Genomic DNA, 23,164 nt, shown 5'->3' on the forward strand with positions numbered 1-23,164 from the left:
TTGTTTGTCAACACGTCAGCGCATTTTTTATTTGGTTAGGCTATTGTCATACATTTTATCTCCAGCCTGTAGGTTACAGAAAAGGGCCCATACTCTTTCTACGATATGCTATATCTGCTATATTATTTGTTAGATTTGTTTTTTTGACAGAATGTTGGTGGAGCGCTGCAGTGATGTGTCTATCCAACAGCACCCTGGAGATGCACGCTGGGAATGGACATGATAAATATTTTGCATCCCTGCTTTTGACAAAGTGGCCACTGCTTATCTCAGGGCGGCTTCAGCGCTCAAAAGCCCATATGCCACTGGTTGAGAGAAATGTTCTGGTTTTGGGAAGTATTATGTGAGGTTTTATGTGTTGTTGGAGGCGCGTCTTGGTCAGTTTAGCTCAGAAAATGTCGCCCTCGTCAATGTGCCTCCATAGGCGGCCGCCTAATCCTTCCTCTGAGCGGGCCGGCCCTGCTGTTTGGGCTTCTTGCGGTCAATTTGCAGTCTACTAATTATTTGTAATTATGTTCCGGCCCCCCAACCATCCACTCAAGAAAAAATCTGTGAATCTAGTTGATGATCCCTGCTGTATATCAATAACTCAACAAAAGCTATTGAATGTGTCTAGCATTTAAATTTCTCTCATTAGTCAATCAATATGCTGTAAAATGATTCAGCTAGATGGATAGATGTTTTTATTAAGGCCATTACATAGGCCTATTGGCCAACCTTTCTTGGAAGATCCAAGAAGGGTCATCCAACCTATCCTATTTCATTGAAGTAACAGCAGGGTTGCCTTTGCACATAGTTTGGGATGGACTGGAGCCTTTTGCCTCCTGTTAGTTATGATCATACCACATTAGGCCATGTGGTATTAGCATGACAGTCGAGTTGGACGATATGGACAAAAATCCATATCACGATAAATTTACTGAACTATAACAATAACTGTGCACCACAGTTATTTTATATATATTACCCTTAAAACTACACCTACTACTTTGAACGATGTAGCTATCAATTGTCCCATTAACAATCACCCATATTAGCAAACTTTTTCTCATTTCAAACTTCACATTTCTCTAGTAGGGTTATTTATTCAAATAGGCTATTTTTCGTAATGAACACTATCAGAAAAATATCCACGATAGGTGGTTAGTTTGTCGGTGTCGATAATTTTCGGTTGTTCTTCCCAGCTTTACATGACAGCCTCCAAAAATATCAGCCTACACGTTTAAAATGTATAAACTGAAAGTAAGACCCAGTGCTTTGTTTTTACATAGCCAATCAAGCAAGCTTGTTGACTCTGTACCTAATTCAGAAATAATTTAAAAAATGTATGATGGCTTTGTAATAGCAGAGACAGAACATAGTTTGCTGTGCTCTCTCAAATACAATGCTCTGGTAATTCTGGTGTCACATAAGGAGTGTGATCCATTCTCCATCAGTACCTCTTTGGTCAATATCTGACATTTCTCCTATTATACAATGGCTCATCCAAGGGTAAAATAAACCATTGTCCTGATCAACCCCATAGTGTCATGCATGCTGCTTTTGATAACTCTATGCTGCTCCTGTGGAAGGCCAAGTGGTATTTGTTTTGTGTGGCAGTGATTTCTTCATGGCCCGCTACCTGGAGGACCAGGACATTCGGAACAGAGAGAAGGAGAACCAGCCACCTAGTGTGCCTGTGCCTGAGCCATCCCCTCCCACCGCACCCCCCAAAGACAAGAAGGGCGGAGACAAAGGTAACGAACCTCTCCCCTGGGCCAGCCTGCCAGATAATCTGACATCACACATCATACTACCACTGGATGCTTTTCTTTCAAAACATTAGCTTGTTCTCAATCAAATACAGCAGCTGGGACCCTGTGTATGTTTTAAGTATGCATAAAGAAACGGACTGGTGCTCAGAGGTTATGTGCAGGTTAAATGTTACACTGACGTTTCCACCTGGGAGACACATTGAGAGGTGTTATTTTAAGAGCTCTGCCAGTATTAGGTCCCAGCTCCATAGAGAAGTCTCGGTTGAAGCAGTGGTCCTTATTTCCCTAGTGGCCCCCCTGTGGTAAACCGTCTCCTCCCCTCTCTCTAGTGACAGATAAAGCCCACTGTGTGTTGTACGAGAGTCCCTGTGGGAGGCCTAGCCACTCAGTCAGTCACTGGGGGAAATTCTTCTTCCTCTCAAGTTGTGTAACAACATTGAGGCAGATAAAGTTTGTTTCTGGTTTTCCAGGCAAAAAAGGCAACAGCACAGAGAAGCCCATTCCGCCTCCAGAGCCCTCAGAGCTGGTCCTGCCTGGCAGCATGGCCATTGGTTCAGTGTCCTTGGCTGTGGCCAAGACTGGGGCTCTACTGCAATGCATCCCCCTGTACAAGTACATCAAAGCTCTGCGAAACCAACAAGTCAGTGAGCCCCCCCTTCAACACACATACCTGCACACACACAAACACACCATGCAATGTCATGCAATGTGATATAGGTCATTGATCAGGAATGATAGGCCTAAAGGCAATACCAGATACTATACAGTATGTGTGGGTGTAGGGAGGCTATTTCATCTAGTTGTCATACAAAACATGTAGCGAGTAGTTTTTAAAAAGTGTCAGAAGTGCTGAGTAATATTATTGACCATCTTCTCTTGACTTGGGCATATAATGTCCAAAATCTGCTTCTGTAACTAAAGTGTTCAATAATACCTCACCAAGTCTTTTATGTTCCAGAAGGCATTTCTGCCAAAAAACGCATTTAGATTTTTTTAAATATAAAACGTTCAAATGCCACTCTTGTGAAGTAGTGGCGTGCGACATACGCCTCGCTTCTTGAAACGGGTCACATTTGTAAAACACCAAATGCTTTACTATGCTTTTTCTTTATTTTAACAGCCGTGTCCAAAAGAGATGCACATCCCTGTGCCCTTGGTAACTTTGTTGAGCTGTGGCAAGATGTCCCCAGGAAAACTCAATTTACTGGAGGAAGTCATTGTCATCCCTAAAGCTGGACAAAGACTCAAACAAGTATTGACACTCACAACATATTTTCAGCCTTTATTCTCCAATTTCAAGGTACACACTTTGTTCTCGATCTGCCCAGTTTTACTGGGAGAGTCCATCAAAACTCAAGTTCATTCTTTGTGTTCTATCTGGACACTTACACATTTAAGTAATTTAGCAGACGCTCTTATCCAGAGCGACTTACAGTAGTGAGTGCATACATTCATTCTGATCCCACGCTTGAATCGAACCCACAACCCTGGTGTTGCAAGCTCCGTGCTCTACCAACTACACCGCACACGACCATACAGGACTTACTGAATACTAGTCTTGAGAGTGTCGAGGTCAAGTCAACCAATGTTCCTGATTGTTTTCCAACGTAGCACATTTTCTCTGCCAAGCTTTGGTATTACATAGTTTAAAGAAACATGTATCGAAGACAATCTGTGAACTCTCCCAACAGATCATTACAATGGTACTTGAGCTTCAAAAGGAGATGATGAAAATAATGAACGCTGCTTCAAAAACAGGGGTAAGGAACATTGCGGCCGATCCTTGTATATTGGATCTACTGTACAGTATAGGGCTCTATTTGTGTCTTATAACTCACAGTTGAGTCAGGGTCTACAGTACATGTTGTCTTTCTTACTCTATCTTCTAGAAAAGAAAGTAAATACATTTTGGTGGATATAAACTCATCAAAAAAAGAAACATCCCTTTTTCAGGACCCTGTCTTTCAAAGATAATTAGTAAAAATCCAAATAACTTCACAGATCTTCATTGTAAAGGGTTTAAACACTGTTTCCCATGCTTGTTCAATGAACCATAAACAATTAATGAACATGCACCTGTGGAATGGTCGTTAAGACACTAACAAATAACAGATGGTAGGCAATTAAGGTCAATTAAGGTCAAGGACACTAAAGAGGCCTTTCTACTGACTCTGAAAAACACCAAAAGAAAGATGCCCAGGGTCCCTCATCTGCGTGAACATGCCTTAGGCATGCTGCAAGGAGGCATGAGGACTGCAGATGTGGCCAGGGCAATACATTGCAATGTCCGTACTATGAGACGCCTAAGACAGCGCTACAGGGAGACAGGAAAGACAGCTGATCATCCTCGCAGTGGCAGACCACGTGTAACAACACCTGCGCAGGGTCGGTACATCCGAACATCACACCTGCGGGACAGGTACAGGATGGCAACCACAACTGCCCAAGTTACACCAGGAACGCACAATCCCTCCATCAGTGCTCAGACTGTCCACAATCGGATGAGAGAGGCTGGACTGAGGGCTTGTAGGCCTGTTGTAAGGCAGGTCCTCACCAGACATGACCGGCAACAATGTTGCCAATGGGCACAAACCCACCGTCGCTGGACCAGACAGGACTGGCAAAAAGTGCTCTTCACTGACGAGTCGCGGTTTTGTCTCACCAGGGGTGATGGTCGGATTCGCGTTTATCGTTGAAGGAATGAGCGTTACACCAGGGCCTGTACTCTGGAGCGGGATCGATTTGGAGGTGGAGGGTCCGTCATGGTCTGGGGCGGTGTGTCACAGCATCATCGGACTGAGATTGTTGTCATTGCAGGCAATCTCAACGCTGTGCTTTACAGGGAAGACATCCTCCTCCCTCATGTGTTACCCTTCCTGCAGGCTCATCCTGACATGACCCTCCAGCATGACAATGCCACCAGCCATACTGCTCGTTCTGTGCTTGATTTCCTGCAAGACAGGAATGTCAATGTTCTGCCATGGCCAGCGAAGAGCCCGGATCTCAATCCCATTGAGCACGCCTGGGACCTGTTGGATCGGAGGGTGAGGGCTAGGGCCATTCCCCCCAGAAATGTCCGGGAACTTGCAGGTGCCTTGGTGGAAGAGTGGGGTAACACCTCGCAGCAAGAACTGGCAAATCTGGTGCAGTCCATGAGGAGGAGATGCACTGCAGTACTTATTGCAGCTGGTGGCCACACCAGATACTGACTGTTACTTTTGATTTTGACCCCCCCTTTGTTCAGGGACACATTATTCAATTTCTGTTAGTCACATGTCTGTGGAACTTGTTCAGTTTATGTCTCAGTTGTTGAATCTTGTTATGTTCATACAAATATTTACACATGTTAAGTTTGCTGAAAATTCACGCAGTTGACAGTGAGAGGACGTTTCTTTTTTTGCTGAGTTTAGACATGTTATCTTTTGATTTATTTCTAAGACTGAATATGTTACTTTTTCCGACTTTTGTTGTGTTACAGCCTGAATTGAAAATTGATTAAATTGAGATTTTATGTCACTGGCCTACACACAATACCCCATAATATCAAAGTGGAATTATGATTTTAACCTTTTTTACTAATGAACTAAAAATTAAAACCTGAAATGGCAACGCCTTAGCAAGACTACTGTAAATAAGTTCAGGAGTAAAACTGCTTAACAAGTCACATAAGTTGCATGGACTCAGTCTATGTGCAATATTAGTTTTTACATTTTTGAATGACTTCCTCATCTCTGTACCCCACACATACAATTATCTGTGAGGTCCATCAGTCGAACAGTGAATTTCAAACACAGATTCAACCACAAAGACCAGGGAGGCTTTACAATGCCTCACAAAGAAGGGCACCTATTGGTAGATATATATATACAGTGGGGAGAACAAGTATTTGATACACTGCCGATTTTGCAGGTTTTCCTACTTACAAAGCATGTAGAGGTCTGTAATTTTTATCATAGGTACACTTCAACTATGAGAGACGTATATTTTTTAAGCAGTCGTTGAATATCCCTTTGAGCATAGTGAGGTTATTAATTACACTTTGGGTAGTGTACACCCAGTCACTACAACGGTACAGATAGGAGAAAACTGTGGATGGATCAACAACATGTAGTTACTCCATAATACTAACCTAATTGACAGAGTGAAAGAAGGACGCCTGTAAAGAATACAAATATTCCAAAACATGCATCCTGTTTGCAACAATGCACTAAAGTAATACTGCAAAAATGTGGCAAAGCAATTCACTTTTTGTCCAGAATACAAAATGTTATGTTTGGGGCAAATCCAATAAAACACATTACTGAGTACCACTCCATATGTTCAACCATAGTGGTGGCTGCATCATGTTATGCTTGTAATCGTTAAGGACTGGGAGTTTTTCAGGATAAAAAAAAAAGGAATGGAGCTAAGCACAGGCAAAATCCTAGAGGGAAACCTGGTTCAGCCTGCTATCTACCAGACACTGGGAGATTAATTCTCCTTTCAACAGGACAATAACATAAAACAGAAGGCCAAATTTACACTGGAGTTGCTTACCAAGAAGACAGTGAATGTTCCTGAGTGGCCGAGTTAATGTTTTGACTTAAATTTGCTTGAAAATCTATTACAAAACCTGAAAATGGTTGTCTAGCAATGATCAACAAACAATTTGACAAATCTTGAAGAATTTGGGCTAATGTTGCAAAATCCAGGTGTGGAATGCTCTTAGAAAAAGACTTATCCAAAAAGACTAATTTGTAATCACTTCCAAAGGTGATTCTAACATGTATTGACTCAGGGTTGAATACTTATCTAATCAAGATAAATTAGTGTTTTATTTTTCATTTTTATTTTTTACAAATGTTAGAATTTTTATTCCACTTTGACATTACAGAGTGTTTTGTGTAAATCCTTGACAATTAAATCCATTTGAATCCCACTTTGTAACACAACAAAATGTGGAAAAAGTCAAGGGGTGTGAATACTTTCTGAAGGCGCTGTTTATATTACATGAAAACGTAGATTTTTCAAGGCTTGAATCAATTCAACGCCGCCTGTTTATGGTTTAGCACTAGTTGCACTATCAAACTGCAAATAGAGGATCCAGCACTTCTCTCCACAGATATAAGTATATTATTAACAATGACACTTTGTGTACATTTATGATGGCTGACTAAACATTCCTTCTCTCTTTCCAGCCTGTACTGACAACAGTGTCTGACTCTGGAGCCTTAGTTGTTGGGTATGAGCGTCCTGAGCAGCCTCTCGATCTAATTACTGAAGCATCTAACAATCTTGGATTGGCACTTGGAAAGGGGATACATTTAGCAGTAAACTGTGCTGCTCACAACCTAATGGACTATGTATGTAAACAGAATGTTAAAACATGCAGTGTGCCCTTGCACAATGAGTACAATTCTATGTATTAATTATGTCTTTGCTCCTCTACAGCCAAAAGGAAAGTATGAAGTTATTACAGGAACAGCCAAGTCTCCTGATGAACTAGTGGACATGTATGAGGCTTTGATTAGTAAATATCCAGCAGTCGTAGCTCTGATCGATCCTCTGCGAAAAGAGGTAAGACGGGAACACGGCTCTGAACACAATACCGCAGTAAACGAAAGACGTGCGTTGGTGAGTACAAATGTGCTTGTAGAAGCTCATGGTATGTGACCCCTGTGTAAGGATGTGGAGCAGTGGGAGAGACTGAGCAGTGTGGTTGGAGGCTCGTGTAGCCTGCTCTCTGACATCTCCTCCAAGCCCCAGTGTCACAGCTCACGGGAAGACGCCCCATCTCTTCCAGGGGTCAGAGGGTATATCCTCAATCAGAGCAATGAGACCACAGTCACCGACCTGATCCACGTCACCACAGAGAACAAAGGTAAGGGAGCCACTGATGGAGTCAGTTTTACATAGAGCTATTGTTTACTAATACATGACTCATTGTCCTATTGTAAGTCAAATGTATAGCATGCATGGTTTTATGGAGGGAAATCAAATCCATGCTAGTGGAATTAGCCTACATATTGGCCAGATTGACCTAAATTAATTGACGTCATAACATCAAAACTGAATAGACACGGTGTATACGACAGAGATGGAACTAAGGATTTTTACCAAGGGATGGGGTGAGTTCACTCACACGCTGACATACATGGTTGCTCTGATGGATTCTGTTGGATGAATCTTTTAGACGTCCTTTCCAGATGTTGAAATCCGGTGCATTTTAGGTGCTGAATGAAAGGTGAAAATACGTATTTTCCGGACGTTGAAAATACGTTTTTTTTCTCCGGTCATTAATTCTATGGCCTTATATCACAATAATACTTTTTCAAGCCTCTTAATATAAGAAAGAGGAGCTAGCTGAAGATTGCAACAGAATATTTTATTTTTTATTTTTTTGTTACCAAAGCCCCTTATACCACCCACCACTGCGACCTGAATGCTCTAGTCGGCTGGCCCTCGCTACATATTCGTCGCCAGATCCACTGGCTCCAGGTCATCTATAAGTCTATGCTAGGTAAAGCTCTGCCTTATCTCAGCTCACTGGTCACGATAACAACCCCCACCCGTAGCACGCGCTCCAGCAGGTATATCTCACTGGTCATCCCCAAAGCCAAGACCCCCTTTGGCCGCCTTTCCTTCCAGTTCTCTGCTGCCAGTGACTGGAACGAATTGCAAAAATCACTGAAGCTGGAGACTTACATTTCCCTCACTTACTTTAAACATCAGCTATCTTGAGCAGCTAACCGATCGCTGCAGCTGTACATAGTCCATCTGTAAATAGCCCATCCCCATATTGTTTTTATTGACTTTTCTGCTCTTTTGCACACCAGTATCACTACTTGCACATCATCATCTGCTCATCTATCACTCCAGTGTTAATCTGCTAAATTGTAATTACTTCGCTACTATGGCCTCCATGTGTAACTCTGTGTTGTTGTTTGTGTCGCACTGCTTTGCTTTATCTTGGCCAGGTCGCAGTTGTAAATGAGAACTTGTTCTCAACTAGCTTACCTGGTTAAATAAAGGTGTCACATGGACTTATGTTTGCTTTTTCAAAAGCAGCGATGACGTTCATAGTAGTCAAACCTACAGAATAAACCAACAGACCACTTCAACTACAATAACATTCTCAGTAACAGTTACATACTGTACACCATATATACAAAAGTATGTGGACACCCCTTCAAATTTACTGAATTCGGCTATTTCAGCCACACCTATGGCTGAAGGGTGTATAAAATTGAGCACAGTCATGCAATCTCCATACACAAACATTGGCTGTAGAATGGCCTTACTGAAGAGCTCTGTGACTTTCAACGTGGCACCATCACAGGATGCCACCTTTCCAACAAGGCAGTTTGTCAAATGTCTGCCCTGCTAGAGCTGCCCTAGTCAACTGTGTGCTGTTATTGTGAAGTGGAAATGTCTAGGAGCAACAAGTGGTAGGCCACACAAGCTCACAAAACAGGACCGCCGAGTGCTGAAGAGCCTAGCAGGTAGAAATCGCCTATCCTCGGTTGCAACACTCCAAACTGCCTCTGGAAGCCACGTCAGCACAAGAACTTTGTCGGGAGCTTATTGAAATGGGTCTCCATGGCCGAGCAGCCGCACACAAGCCTAAGAATGGAAACTAACACTATTATTCCAATGAGCTCCGCCCCCAAACAAAATTTGGTCAGTGCAGACCAGATCCAAATCTGAACTAATCATAGACGTCTAGGCTATGTTTCACAAGTTTGAACAGTACAGTGCCTGACGGTTTAGGAGAGTAGAGCACAGTGGAGTACAATGCAGTACGGTATGGTACGGTATAGGACAGTAGAGTTTTATTCAGTACAGTACAGTATAGGACAGTAGTTTTTTTAGAGTTTTATTGAGTAAAGTACGGTATGGTACGGTATAGGACAGTAGAGTTTTATTCAGTATAGTAGTGTAGTTCAGCAGAGTAGAGTACATTAGAGTATAGTAGGGTACAATAGTACACTATATTTGACTTTTATTTTATTTACTGTACTCTGTGTTCTGCTGTATTGTACTTTACTCTACTTTTCTTTACTATACAGTACTGTACTGTGCTGTCAACTTGTGAAACATACGGGTAACTGCCAAAATAATGGAAAAACTTGCGTAAATGAGGAATACAAAGCAAGCAGGTGCTTCACGCAGGTGCTTCACGCAGGGACCAAAGATTATGTTCAATCGATTTACATTTGTTCTAATCTCTCGTGGACAGATGTGCGTAACATAAATGCTATTAGCATTTGTCAAGAGATTGGGATGCAACGACTAATTGGGATGAATCGCAAATCAGTCCCTTCCCATTCCCCTCGCCTGTCGACCCTCCATTTCCTTGTTCACGCGCGCCTCTGCCGTATGCACAAGTTTCTCAAAGCTGAGGGAGTGAACATTATTGAGGTTGTAGGGGTTAATTAGACCATCTGATAGCCACTTCGACTGAGCCAGCTGGCTCCAGAGCCAAATACTATCCCAACATGCACTGTGATGTGTTTGGAGTTTTGCGCAATGTAATCTAATTAATGAGCCACGTGTATTTTGTTTGTGTTTGATTTAGAGGCTTGATACATGTAACAAAATAAATCCATCCCAAGTAAAACATTTCACTGTAACTGAGATTTATATATTGTAAAATGACAGGGGGAATTTGTTAATTTGAATTTCATGCAAATTTTATTATTTAAATGTAGAACATGAATTGCATCATTCAAATCACGAGTGCGTTCCGAAGTTGGTAAGGGCCCAAAATCTGTACATGTTAGAGATGCACTCCAGGAATTTAAACGCAACAAATTTGTAACATATTGTACGAATTGGACTCGTAACATATACGAATAAAAACTAGAAATAATCTTTGTAATTTTTGCAGGATGTAACATAGCATACGAAATTGATGACGTAGTACACAATTTTAATGACGTAGTACATAAAACGTGGGGATCGCTTTTGGCTCGAACTCTACTTTCAAAACGACAAATGTGGAGTTTTGTATCGGGGCAATGATAATGTTGAGTTTTGTCATGATAAAAATAAATGGCTATTTTGTTAAGTGAGGCTTATTGGATCTAATAGAAGTTTCATAATGCTTAAGTTGTTACGAGTGTACTGATATAAGTGTGATGTACGTGACGTCCCGGCAACTCTGAGAAAAAACACTATCGTAGTTGGTCCTGTTGAAATTCGAGATGGTCTATGCAAATTCATGAGGCTAGCATAGAATACAGGGAGTTGACATCAACACCTCTCATCGAATATTCAAAAAAATATACCAATAATACTCTGTGGTCAACGAATCCCATTGTTAGGGTGGAGACACAAGCATCTCGTCATTGGGCGCATTCCTTTGCCCAGGCGTTGCGGACACATGCCAGATCTTGCAACATCTGGATTAGGGTTGAATATTTTCCCGGTATTTTACAAATGTTCCATCCTGAAAAGAAATCGCATTTCTCAGGGGTAACCTTGTATTTCCCTCCAAAACTGGAAGTGTCATTCACAAGCATATTAAGCATATAAATAGGCCTTTGTCTGGATTTGATTAGAGCTTTAAATGAAGATTCAAGCCTGATGCTACCGGAGCCTGATGAGCCATACATTAAATACATTTATGAGCCCTACATTAAAGACATTTTATGAGCACAAGCCCAAAAAAGCCCAAATGATTGTATCATTATCCAATACATGTGCATTCGGAAAGTATTCAGACAACTTCCCTTTTTCCAAATTTTGTTAGGTTACAGCCTTATTCTGAAATGGATTAAATAAAAACAAATGTATCATCAATCTACACACAATACCCCATAATGACAAAGCAAAAACATTTTCGTAGAAATGTGTGCAAATCTATTCAAAATAAAAACTGAAATTCCTTATTTACATAAGTATTCAGACCCTTTGCTATGAGACTCAAAATTGAGCTCGGGTGCATCCTGTTTCCATTGAACATCCTTGAGATGTTTCTACAACTTGATTGGAGTCCACCTGTGGTAAATTCAATTGATTGGACATGATTTGGAAAGGCACCTGTCTATATAAGGTCCCACAGTTGACAGTGCATGTCAGAGCAAAAACCAAGCCATGAGGTAAAAGGAATTGTCCGTAGAGCTCCGAGACAGGATTGTGTCGAGGCACGATCTGGGAAAGGATACCAAAAAATGTCTGCAGCATTGAAGGTCCCCAAGAACACAGTGGCCTCCATCATTCTTAAAGGAAGACATTTGGAACCACCAAGACTCTTCCTAGAGCTGGCCGTCCAGGCAAACTGAGCAATCAGGGGAGAAGGGCTTTGGTCAGGGAGGTAACCAAGAACCCGATGGTCACTCTGACAGAGCTCCAGAGTTCCTCTGTGGAGATGGGAGAACCTTCCAGAAGGACAACCATCTCTGCAGCACTCCACCAATCAGGCCTTTATGGTAGAGTGGCCAGAAGTAAGCCACTCCTCAGTAAAAGGCACATGACAGCTCGCTAGGAGTTTCCCAGAAGGCACCTAAAGGACTCTCAGAACATGTGAAACAAGATTCTCTGGTCTGATGAAACCAAGATTGAACTCTTTGGCCTGATAGCCAAGTGTCACACTCATCACCTGGCCATACCATCCCTATGGTGAAGTATGGTGGTGGCAGGATCATGCTGTGGGGATATTTTTCAGCGACAGGAACTGGAAGACTAGTCAGGATTGAGGGAAAGATGAGCGGAGCAAAGTACAGAGATCCTTGATGAAAACCTACTCCAGAGCGCTTAGGTACCTCAGACTGGTGTGAAGGTTAATCTTCCAACAGGACAACGACCCTAAGCACACAGCCAAGACAATGCAGGAGTGGTTTCGGGACAAGTCTCTGAATATCCTTGAGTGGCCCAGCCAGAGCCCGGACTTGAACCCGAACTAACATCTCTGTTAAGGGGTCTGAATACTTTCCGAATGCACCGGATATATCTGATATATATGTATACATATATATAGTACCAGTTTGGACACACCCACTCATTCCAGGGTTTTTCTTTATTTTTACTATTTTCTACATTTTAGAATAATAGTGAAGACATCAAAACTATGAAATAACACAAATGGAATCATGTAGTAACCAACAAAGTCTGGAATGCTTTCCCAACAGTTTTGAAGGAGTTCCCACATCTGCTGAGCACTTTTTGGCTGCTTTTCCTTCACTCTGCGGTCAAACTCATCCCAAACCATCTCACCTGGGTTGAGGTCAGGGGATAGTGGAGGCCAGGTCATCTGTTGCAGCATTCCATCACTCTTCTTCTTGGTCAAATAGCCCTTTCACAGCCTGGAGGTGTGTTGGGTCATTGTCTTGTTGAAAAACAAATGAGCACAAACCAGATGGGATGGCGTATCGCTGCAGAATGCTGTAGTAGCCATGCTGGTTAAGTGTGCCTTGAATTCTAAATAAATCACAGACAGTGTCACCAGAAAAGCACCATCACACCTCCTCCTCCATGCTTCACGGTGGGAACCACACATGCGGAGATCATCCGTTTACCTACTCTGCTTCTCACAAAGACACGGCCGTTGGAACCAAAAATCTAACATTTGGACTCATCAGACCAAAGGACAGATTTCCACCAGTCTAATGTCCATTGCTCGTGTGTCTTGGCCCATGCCAGTCTCTTCTTCTTATTGGTGTCCTTTAGTAGTGGTTTCTTTGCAGCAATTCGACCATGAAGGCCTGATTCACGCAGTCTCCTCTGAACAGTTGATGTTGAGATGTGTCTGCTACTTGAACTCTGTGAAGCATTTATTTGGGCTGCAATTTCTGAGGCAGTTAAGCCAAATGAACTTATCCTCCTGAAATATTCTGGATTTACTGACCTTCATGTCGTAAAGTAATGATGGACTGTTGTTTCTCTTTGCATTTTTGAGCTGTTCTTGCCAGAATATGGACTTGGTATTTTACCAAATAGGGCTATATTCTGTATACCACCCCTACCTTGTCACAACACAACTGATTGGCTAAAACACATTAAGAAAGAAAGAAATTCCACGAATGAACTTTCAACAAGGTACACCTGTTAATGGAAGCTGATTGAGAGAATGCCAAGAGTGTGCAAAGCTGTCATCAAGGCAAAGGGTGGCTACTTTGAAGAATCTCAAATATAAAATATATTTTGACTTGTATAACACTTTTTTGGTTACTACATGATTCCATGTGTGTTATTTCATAGTTTTGATGTCTTCACTATTATTCTACATGTAGAAAATAGTAAAAAATATAGAAAAACCCTGGAGTGAGTAGGTGTGTCCAAACTTTTGACTGGTACTGTGTGTGTGTGTGTGTGTGTATATATATTTATTGTATTTATATATATTTATTGTATTTATATATATTTATTGTATTTAATATAAATATATATATATATAATATTTATATATATTATATTAATATATTGAACAGGATTGTCTATTACTGATGGATAGAGAAATGCTGCAAGAGTGCTCGCACGTGCACTACTTTAAAGCAACGATATTCAAGTGATAGGCTGTTTAAAAAAATATATCTTTAAAATGTAACAAATAATGTGACCCCCAAAAGCCAGATGGAGATGTGTAAATTAGAGGCGCATTCGGTCCCTATATTACTGTAGCATAGGCTATGCTGCAGAAAACGTAGGCCCACCTGTCACAAGAAAAAAAGTTACCATGATGATAGGTCGACATGCATTGTCAACTGCGGTCCATACTGAGATGGACTGTCTGTCCCCACCCTGAGCATTGATGATTGATCATGCAGAGAGAAAGCCTTACAGAATCCAGATTGAGACATTGCATATAATTGGGTAACAGTTTCATTTCACGTCATGCTGTTCATATAAATCATTTATTATAATTTACCGGTTTCTCTAAGTGATTTATCCCAGGAAATGGGAGTGGTTTGGGCGGTAATTCTTGGTAAATCTCCGTAACCGGTTTCTCGCCTTTCAACCCTAGTCTGGATAGGTATTTTGAAGTATCAGCTAACCACATCATATGTTATAGCAATCTGGTGCCCAACGGTACAGTCGAATGACGTGGCATGCAACCATTGGTTGATGCATGCAATGTCTGAGCAGAGGAACGCAACCTTTATATGCAGTATCTCTGGTAGGGCCGAGGGGCTTGTTTGGGATTCACCGCGATAGTTTCCACTTAGAGGGGTTGAGGCTTCGTTAGTCTCGTTAGTCTATTTTCTAACATGTCTCCCCTCAGGATTTAACCGAGCATCTGACACAATTTCGCAAGATTTTAGTTCTGGGTTTCGGAGATTTACCTTTGTTCTTACGATCTCACTCAAATGAAATGTTTTTCTATATGAAACCAAGGTTTGTTAGTTTGTCAATGTTTATTTTGGGGAATGCAGTGTATTTCAAGAGGGAACGAACCCCTGTAATGACAGATAGTGTAAAGAGTTGATTAATTGACCTGGTCATGTACAGTAAATGACTTGAGTGTGTGTGTGTCACCTTTTGTATGTCAGGTACAGTGATAATTGGAACGACGTGCGGTGAGCCCTGCAGTGACGACGCCCTCTCAGATGTGGTGAGGTTTAGTCATCTACTCCCTGGCTTTGTGTGTCTCTTTACATCTATATGTTTACATGTCTATCTCTCTGTGTCTTTATCTATCAATCTGTTTGACTGAAAATCTTTTGTAAGTCTGACATGGGTCGTTCCACCAATTAGGTGCCTTTTTAACCCTTTACACTCGTGGGAATTGGCATATATGGATAGGGCTCAATTGAAATGTTTCTTACAGAAGAAATATGCTAATAATATGCATAAGCATGGTAGCAATTGAAAGGGAACCGTTTTAGACCAAAGTTGAGGACACAACATTTCACCTGGGACACAAAACTGAATCCAAACATTACACTGTTGATTTTATGTGCATTTTACATTTACTGTACTTTTCACCGCTTTAGCTAATAAGAAAATCTGAAAATGCACTGGATACATTCAGTAGCATGATCAGAATATTCCTGGAAAATGTGGGGTAGGTGCGACATAAGACCAAAAAAGGTACAAGGGTTTGAGTGAGAGGACTAACTGGTGTCTCCAAGTGGTCACACACACCTCTCCAAAGTGTGCACAGTTCCTAAATCATTTCAATGCACTTTTATGACTTAAAGAAGTCTTCAACTATAAGGTGCTTTTGAGCTCTTCTAGCTGTGTTGTCGAGGAACTAGAGGAAGCACACTTGTAGTTGTTTTGTTTGGAACACAACCCTGCATCCCCGCCATCACACAATTACTGTTACCACACAATTACCAAAAACGGCCCATTATAAATCGCAATCTGGGTCAGGTAGGCATAATTTGCTAGCTTTTTCTATTGCCTACATTATAAAATAGGATCATATGGGGCAATTTAAAAAACTGATTGTTATTTTTGTGTGGTTAGAAAGGAGTCATGAGTGCATTCAGGTTATGACACCATGTCATCTTGTAACTGTCCATGAAACAGTGATCATAAATGTTGACACTGTATATGACATGAGTTGTATGATATGGAAATGTGAAGTGCACATTTGGACTCACGGGTGTTTGGCTTGCTTGTAATGACATCAAAGGGGCGTTTATTATAATCCTCAACGTCTCATCTTTCAAAATACATAGAGTCCTCTTAATTTACAGCAGTTCCCTGACTCGGACTACAAAAAATGTGCAAAAGTTGACCAATTAGGCGGAGGGATTGGGGCAACATCTTGTTCAGAATGGCTGTCAGTCAAAACCCAAGAATGCTGTGAATGAAGTGTAGAGCCTGAGCTCTGACGTCATGTATAGCATGTTACTGTACAGCCACTGCGTTCCAATTTAGGAGCTTACCAGTGCCCAAATCTTCCATTTTCAACCTGTACCTGTAAAGGGCTACGTAGTGGAATTTTATTATACCAAATTTTTTACTTTCTGTCATAAAAAGCACATGTTCAACTTCTTGAAAAACAAATTTTTCCATCACAAGTGGTTAAATAAAAAAATAACTATAGTAAGTGCCTAATAAGTATTACAGGGTTGACCATAACAGGGTTGACAACTTTATCTTAAATCAGCCATAAATCCCCTTGTAACATGGTGAATGGAAGCTTGTTGTGTGCAACTGGCAGGAACAATTGAATCCAAGTTTCACAAAAAAGTTGTTGAAACATTTTTATCCCATCTAAATAACTTTAGAATAATGGTGAAAACTTGGAGAAGTGTTTGGGTTAATTGGGTTAAAATCTTCCTAGAAGTCACAGAGATGTCAAAATGCAGAATTTGGGCTCTTTAGTAAGTGTAATTATATAAAAAATCTGATTTATTGAATATTCAATGTGGTCTATATTAAAGGGCATTTCATTTTATATGACAGGATTTTTAAATTAAATATTTGCACACAATTTCTTCTTAAAATATCCAAGGGACGCAAAATGCACTCATTTTGTGGAACGACCCACAATCAATTGCAGTAACTCAGGAATTATGTATGTATTCTGTTCTGCACGAGTTTGACAATACAAGTGTGTGTATTTACAAGGCCAAATAACCTCTGTTGAAGAGATATCATAAACCGTTTGCCTGTCATTGTGTACTCACACTACAACAAAGCTAACTGATGGCGTCTTGTCCTTCCCTTGCTGATGAGCAGTTGCATGTTGGCGCTCTATGCCTGTAAACTGTTGTCATTGTGCGTTTCGCTCTCTCCCTCAGGTCGTAGGCCTGGGAGTTGCGTATGTCAAACTGGGAGGTCTGAGTCGTGGAGAGCGGCTGACTAAATACAACCGTCTGATTTCTATAGAGGAAGAATTGGCCCAGCAGGGAATACTGGGTATGGCTTTTTCTTCTCTTGTCTTTTCAGCCGGTAGAAAGAGGAGGCTAGACAAAGCTATGGGGAGGAGAGGCAGTAATGGGTTGGTTGGTGAGAACACATCTCTCCCTGCCCGTGAAAGGAAACTGTGTGTCAGGAATCATGAAGGGGGGGAAAAGGAGCTGGCAAAAAAAATCTACCTTGGTTCTGTTAATTGGCCACATAATTACGCCCCCCCCCCCCATAAAAAAGGGACAGGGACATTGGACAATTGCTGAAAAGCAAGTTCATCTTTGTATAAAATAAAGAATTAACTTGTGCACCAATTGCATATACAGGACTCTTGTATACTGTTTGGTTCTGGCTCTGTGGAATATATATTTTTAGTACTGTCAAAGCAGTAGAAAACATCACATACCTAGAATAGAGGGGCCTGGAGCAAGGAGGGGTATGTTCAATGTACACAGACCTCTACAGAACTCGTTCAAAAGACTGTCATACAGGGGATAGTTTCTCTTTGGCCTTTTTAAAGTCTTTGTTGTCCATTCAACTTATTTCACTTTTTTTCCCTGTCTGCAGATTCAAGAAAACAACACACATCCCCTCTCTTTGTTGGAGAAACGGAGGAGCATTCATCTACATAATATTCTCGGGGACAAGGATTAAACAAAAACCATAATGTTTTTATTCCAAATTACATTTTCTATTTATGTTCACATCAATATAATGTAATTACAGGACTTAAAATGAATAGCTCATACAATCTATTTAAATGATACACCATTAAATTTTTGAATGGATTTTCAGCCTTCACTTAGTGCAAATAGGTTTCACTCTAACCAAATGAAGTCTTGGTCTGTATTTTTTTACTGTCTTTTACTGTATTTTAGCAAGATAACTGAATTGATCAAAATTCGTTTGCATTGCAAACTCTGAAATAAACTGAAAATTATATTTTAACATATATTTTCAAATTCCAAAGAATATACATATTTTTTAAATACATCTAATTCAATGTAAGGCACTGTGCTGTGGTCACCATATAATAACCATAGTTTTTGGTGTGGTTTATTAATATTTTTCCATTATTGGTATAATACAGTGTGGACAACAGCAGGGCTTTGTATTCTGAGGTCTTCTTTCCTTCAGCAGAGAGCTGACTGCAGCATTGACAGATGCAGGTCTGTTGTATGAAGATAAATAGATAGAAAGGCACATACAAACAAAAATATAAACACAACAAGTGTTTGTCACATGTTTCATGAAATGAAATAAAAGTTCCCAGACATTTTCCATATGCACAAAAACCTTTTTTCTCTTAGATTTTGTGTATACATTTTTTTACATCCCTGTTAGTGAGCATTTCTCATTTGCCAAGATAATCCATCCACCTGACAGGTGTGGCATATCAAGAAGCTGACTAAACAGCATGATCATTACACAGGTGGACATTGTGGTGGGGACAATAAAAGGCCACTCTAAAATGTGCAGTTTTGTCACGTAACACTATTCCACAGATGTCTCAAGTTTTGGGGCAGAGTGCAATTGGCATGCTGACTGCAAGAATGTCCACCAGAGCTGTTGCCAAAAAAAATTATGTTAATTTCTCTACCATAAGCCATCTCCAATGTCAATTTAGAGAATTAGGCAGTATGGGGTGGGGTTATGGTATGGACAGGCATAAGCTACGGACAACGAACACAATTGCATTTTATCGATGCCAATTTGAATGCAATTTTTTAAAAAGGTTTATGTGACCAACAGATGCATATCATATATCTGTATTCCCAGTCATGTGAAATCCATAGATTAGGGCCTAATGAATTTATTTAAATTGACTGGTTTCGTCATATGAACTGTAACTCAGTAAAGTCTTTGAAATTGTTACATTTATAGTTTTTGCTCAGTATAGATGAGACACTGAGCAAGACCAAGGATTTCAACACTTTTAACGGCCCAGTGTTTTATATCATATTGTACAACAGCTGATGAAACGAATACTGTAAACGTGTGATCAGTGTTAATTCGTGATAGAAAATACAATCTCCACAGGACTTTCCAATCAGCAGGTTTGGATAGGTGGGATTTTCGGCTTTCCATAGTGACAACACCATGCGGTGAATTGGTTAATAGATCAATAAAGAGAGTTCCAAACAGCTAATTTTCAATTTCCCCCTCCCCACTCAGTCCACTCCCAGACAGTCCTAGCTAAATTCTTGCTTGAGAAATATTTTTTTTTGCTAAAAAGATACTTTTGCACATTTGAATGGAAATCTATTACAATAAGGTTACCCAATTGTTACCGAGAAATGTGTAACAGAGGGGGAAGTTGTTCCAGTGGGAAGTAGAGAGTTCAAAGCTGCTTTGTGCACCAATAGACAGGGAGAACCAGCACACAACTGTGTTGGAGCACTTATGGCCTGCATCAATGAGCCTGTCAAAGGAGTTTTCCTTCATTCATGCCTCTTTTCAACTCGAAAGATAACGTTGATTTAGCGACATGATCCATTAATTACTGTATTTCACCTATCAATTTACTTGATTTATGATTTAGGGATATTTTTTCCATAATTCAATTAATAATTTTATTTAACTTAGTTTACGTAGGCCTATCATTCTATCTGTAATAGCTGCACATGGCACAAAGCACAATTACTCCTATTATCAAGCATACCTGTGTAATTACAAGACTGGATATGACTCGGTCTCAAAGTGCTTGGCTCAGCATTGCTTCGTCTACTATGGTATGTATGTAGTAGAAATTGTTGCTAAACATTTGAGAATATTCTGTGTGTTCATACAGCCATCTACTGAACCTCCAAACAAACCAAGGAAGGAGAGAAAGAAAGAGATAGGGAGCACACGGGATATTTACAGACAACCTCTAATCAATGAGTGTGGTTAGCCAGACAAAGCAGTCCTGCACATTGGCCCTGAGCAGCCATGGTTCCCTACCAGGCAATTACTCTGTTTGGAAAATAAATGAAATGACTGACAAAATAGGCTAAATTAAGTGTTTCCTAAACACACTAAAAAGGGGATTCCTAAATGCCAATCCCACTGGGGGGAAAAACAACAAAACATTGCATTGTATTGGCTGATGGCAACAGAAATTGAGAGCGGTAAAGATGGCTCTCACCAAAATAGAAAAATGGGACACAGCATGGCTCCGGTTAATTACATGGCCCGGCCTGATCGGCAGAATATTTACTGTTTGCCAGTCAATGTCAGACTGCAGATGGCTGAAAAGGAAGCAGGGAAAGGTATTGACCAGGTCATCGACTCGGTTTCAACACTGAACTGTTGAGCTGTCCACGTGCTGAAAACAACAGCTCCAAGGAGAGCAAGTATCAGCTGGCCATAGTCGGTGATACTGTCGGTGACTTCTACAATGAACACAAATATAAAAACGCAACAATTTCAAAGATTTTACTGAGTTAAAGTTCATATAAGGAAATCAGTCAATTGAAATAAATTGATTAGGACCTAATCTATTGATTTCATATGACTGGTGTGGCAGACCAGGGGGTTTAATCTAGATGTTTACACAGATCAGACAAGGACACAAGTGTGATACCTCAGTTTAAAGGGTGTTTATTTAAAACAATAAAGAAAAAGAAAAGAAACCTGTCTCCTCCAGGAGACCTCTTCTGGGTTAACGCCTTCTGGGCTCTGGGGAATGCTGTCTCCCCTGGGGTAGAACACCTAGCCCCTCGGTTCTAGCAGAGTGCGAGGACGTCTATCTGGTAGCAACTGTCGTGGCAATTTCCTGTATTACCAAATGAGGAGAGTTACAAACCACACACCAGTCAGAGTTATACTTAAATGTAATCTTTAATAATATGTGAGCTTTAAAATCGCCCTTTGACTCTCAGATCAATTCAGTGTCTATAATGAATTCTGAGAGTGCCTACAAAAGAATACCAAGATCTTTTATAGCCAAGATACACCCCTCTCAACTTACATGACGAACCACAGATCTTAGAAAAACTTCACAAAGGGCCTTTTACTTGAGAAAGGAGTATCCCATAGCCAGATAGCATTAGCTATAAATTATTGTTCAGTTTGGTTTCTAAGACGAGGTTCTAATCTCGTTCCTGGTACTTCATAGTACCAAAACATTACCTCATCCAAGGCATAACTCAATTGTCAACTCTATTTTCTCCCATCTCAAGTAAACCCCCTATTCTCCCCACTCCTGGACAAGCTCACTGAGGGGAGTGACTTGCGCACAGACATTGTGGAGCCAAGAGATAATTGGTTCCCCCTCCACGCCATCCCTTCACATGGTTTAACAGATACATTCACATATGAAGACAATGTTCCATTCTGACCTCTCCCTTTCTGATATTCTGCATATTACCAGACATGTAAAAGACAAGCCTGACCTCTCCCCTCTCTGGGCCCCAAGTGACTTTTCCCTAGCTGAGAAGGGAAAAGTGCAACTGCCAACAGTATAGTCCAAAAGGAGACATTCTAATGACAAGTATCTCACATAAGCATATTATGTAAATAAAACATCTTATTTATCTATGTTACCCAACTAATTCTGATTCATCCTCCACACAACCTCTCGCTACCTCCAACCCTCCTATATGCTGCACTCCTGGCACCTTTATGGGCCCCGTATGGCTGGTGAGCATTCAGCCCCTTGATTGCTCACCAGTCTCAATCAGCCTCGGTTAGTCCTGGCCGGAGGAGCATGGTCTGTGACCAGGGTGAGTGGGTGCCCAACAGGTAATACTTGGTGCGCCCATTTCACCGCTAGACACTCTCTTGACAATCAAGTACTTCTTTGCTCAGGTATCAACTTCCGGCTTCCGTACATGATGGGGTGTTCCTCCCCATCGTGTACCTGGGACAGGATGGCCCCTAGTCCCGTGTCGCAGGCATCCGTCTGCACCAGCATCAGTACCTGGAAATTGTGTGTCACGAGAATCGGATGGGAGCACAAGGCTTCCTTCAGGCGCCTGAACACCGCTTCGGCCTCATCCGACCACTTCACTGTTCTCTCCTCTCCTGGGGCTTGACGTTCCCCCATCCAATCAAATACCCTAGGTACTCCACATCCTCGAACCCCAGCTTGCATTTCTTGGCATTCGCTGTCAACACGGCTTGCCTGAGTGCGTCCAGTTCCACCTGGACGCACTTAATTAAAAAACTAGCACCTTGTCACCCACATGGAACTCTCAGGGCTGGGTACCCCAATTGTAGACCGTGGCTTGGGTGCGCTGGGCCTTCTCCATATGTTCCCTTACTACTAGCCATATGGTTGTTATCCGCTCCCTCGTTGTCTCTGTGTTCCACCACGCTGCGTAAAGGGGGTCGGCTGGGCTTCCCACACCTCCTTGGCGAGATCCAGAAGACTGCGTAGTCTCCTCCCGTAGAGGAGTTTAAAAGGGGAAAAACCGTGGAGTCCTGTGCACTTCTCGGATCGAGAACATTAGGTGGGGTAGTAGCCGGTCCCAGTTCTTCCCGTCCCGCACGATGACCTTCCTGTGGGTCCAACAGGAGGTCATATAGTTTACTGCGTGGCCCAGCTCATCTCCGGGGCCCGCTGATGGCTTTGACTCCTCTTGACCCGGACAATGCCATGCAATGTGTCCCCAGGCACCACACTCAAAACACCTCCTTTG

General features: G+C 41.4%; 1 protein-coding gene across 2 annotated transcripts in view; it reads left to right on the forward strand.

Annotated features, from left to right (window-relative positions):
• The window catches only part of eno4 (enolase 4), a 38,558-nt gene extending 19,737 nt beyond the window's left edge, over window positions 1-18,821 (forward strand). The window contains exons 4-13 of one of the 2 annotated variants that reach the window (XM_071393128.1): window positions 1,600-1,736; window positions 2,225-2,394; window positions 2,875-3,006; window positions 3,446-3,514; window positions 6,932-7,096; window positions 7,185-7,310; window positions 7,419-7,614; window positions 15,224-15,285; window positions 17,432-17,549; window positions 18,108-18,821. In XM_071393128.1, the coding sequence (XP_071249229.1) occupies window positions 1,600-1,736; window positions 2,225-2,394; window positions 2,875-3,006; window positions 3,446-3,514; window positions 6,932-7,096; window positions 7,185-7,310; window positions 7,419-7,614; window positions 15,224-15,285; window positions 17,432-17,549; window positions 18,108-18,172 (1,240 nt within the window). In that variant the 3' untranslated portion in view covers window positions 18,173-18,821. The remainder of the gene's footprint in view (window positions 1-1,599; window positions 1,737-2,224; window positions 2,395-2,874; window positions 3,007-3,445; window positions 3,515-6,931; window positions 7,097-7,184; window positions 7,311-7,418; window positions 7,615-15,223; window positions 15,286-17,431; window positions 17,550-18,107) is intronic. The other variant, XM_071393129.1, reaches the window with a different exon arrangement.
• The last annotated feature ends 4,343 nt before the right edge of the window (window positions 18,822-23,164 follow it).

The sequence above is a fragment of the Salvelinus alpinus genome, chromosome 3, assembly GCF_045679555.1.
Source record: "Salvelinus alpinus chromosome 3, SLU_Salpinus.1, whole genome shotgun sequence".
In the NCBI taxonomy this organism is placed as follows: domain Eukaryota; kingdom Metazoa; phylum Chordata; class Actinopteri; order Salmoniformes; family Salmonidae; genus Salvelinus; species Salvelinus alpinus.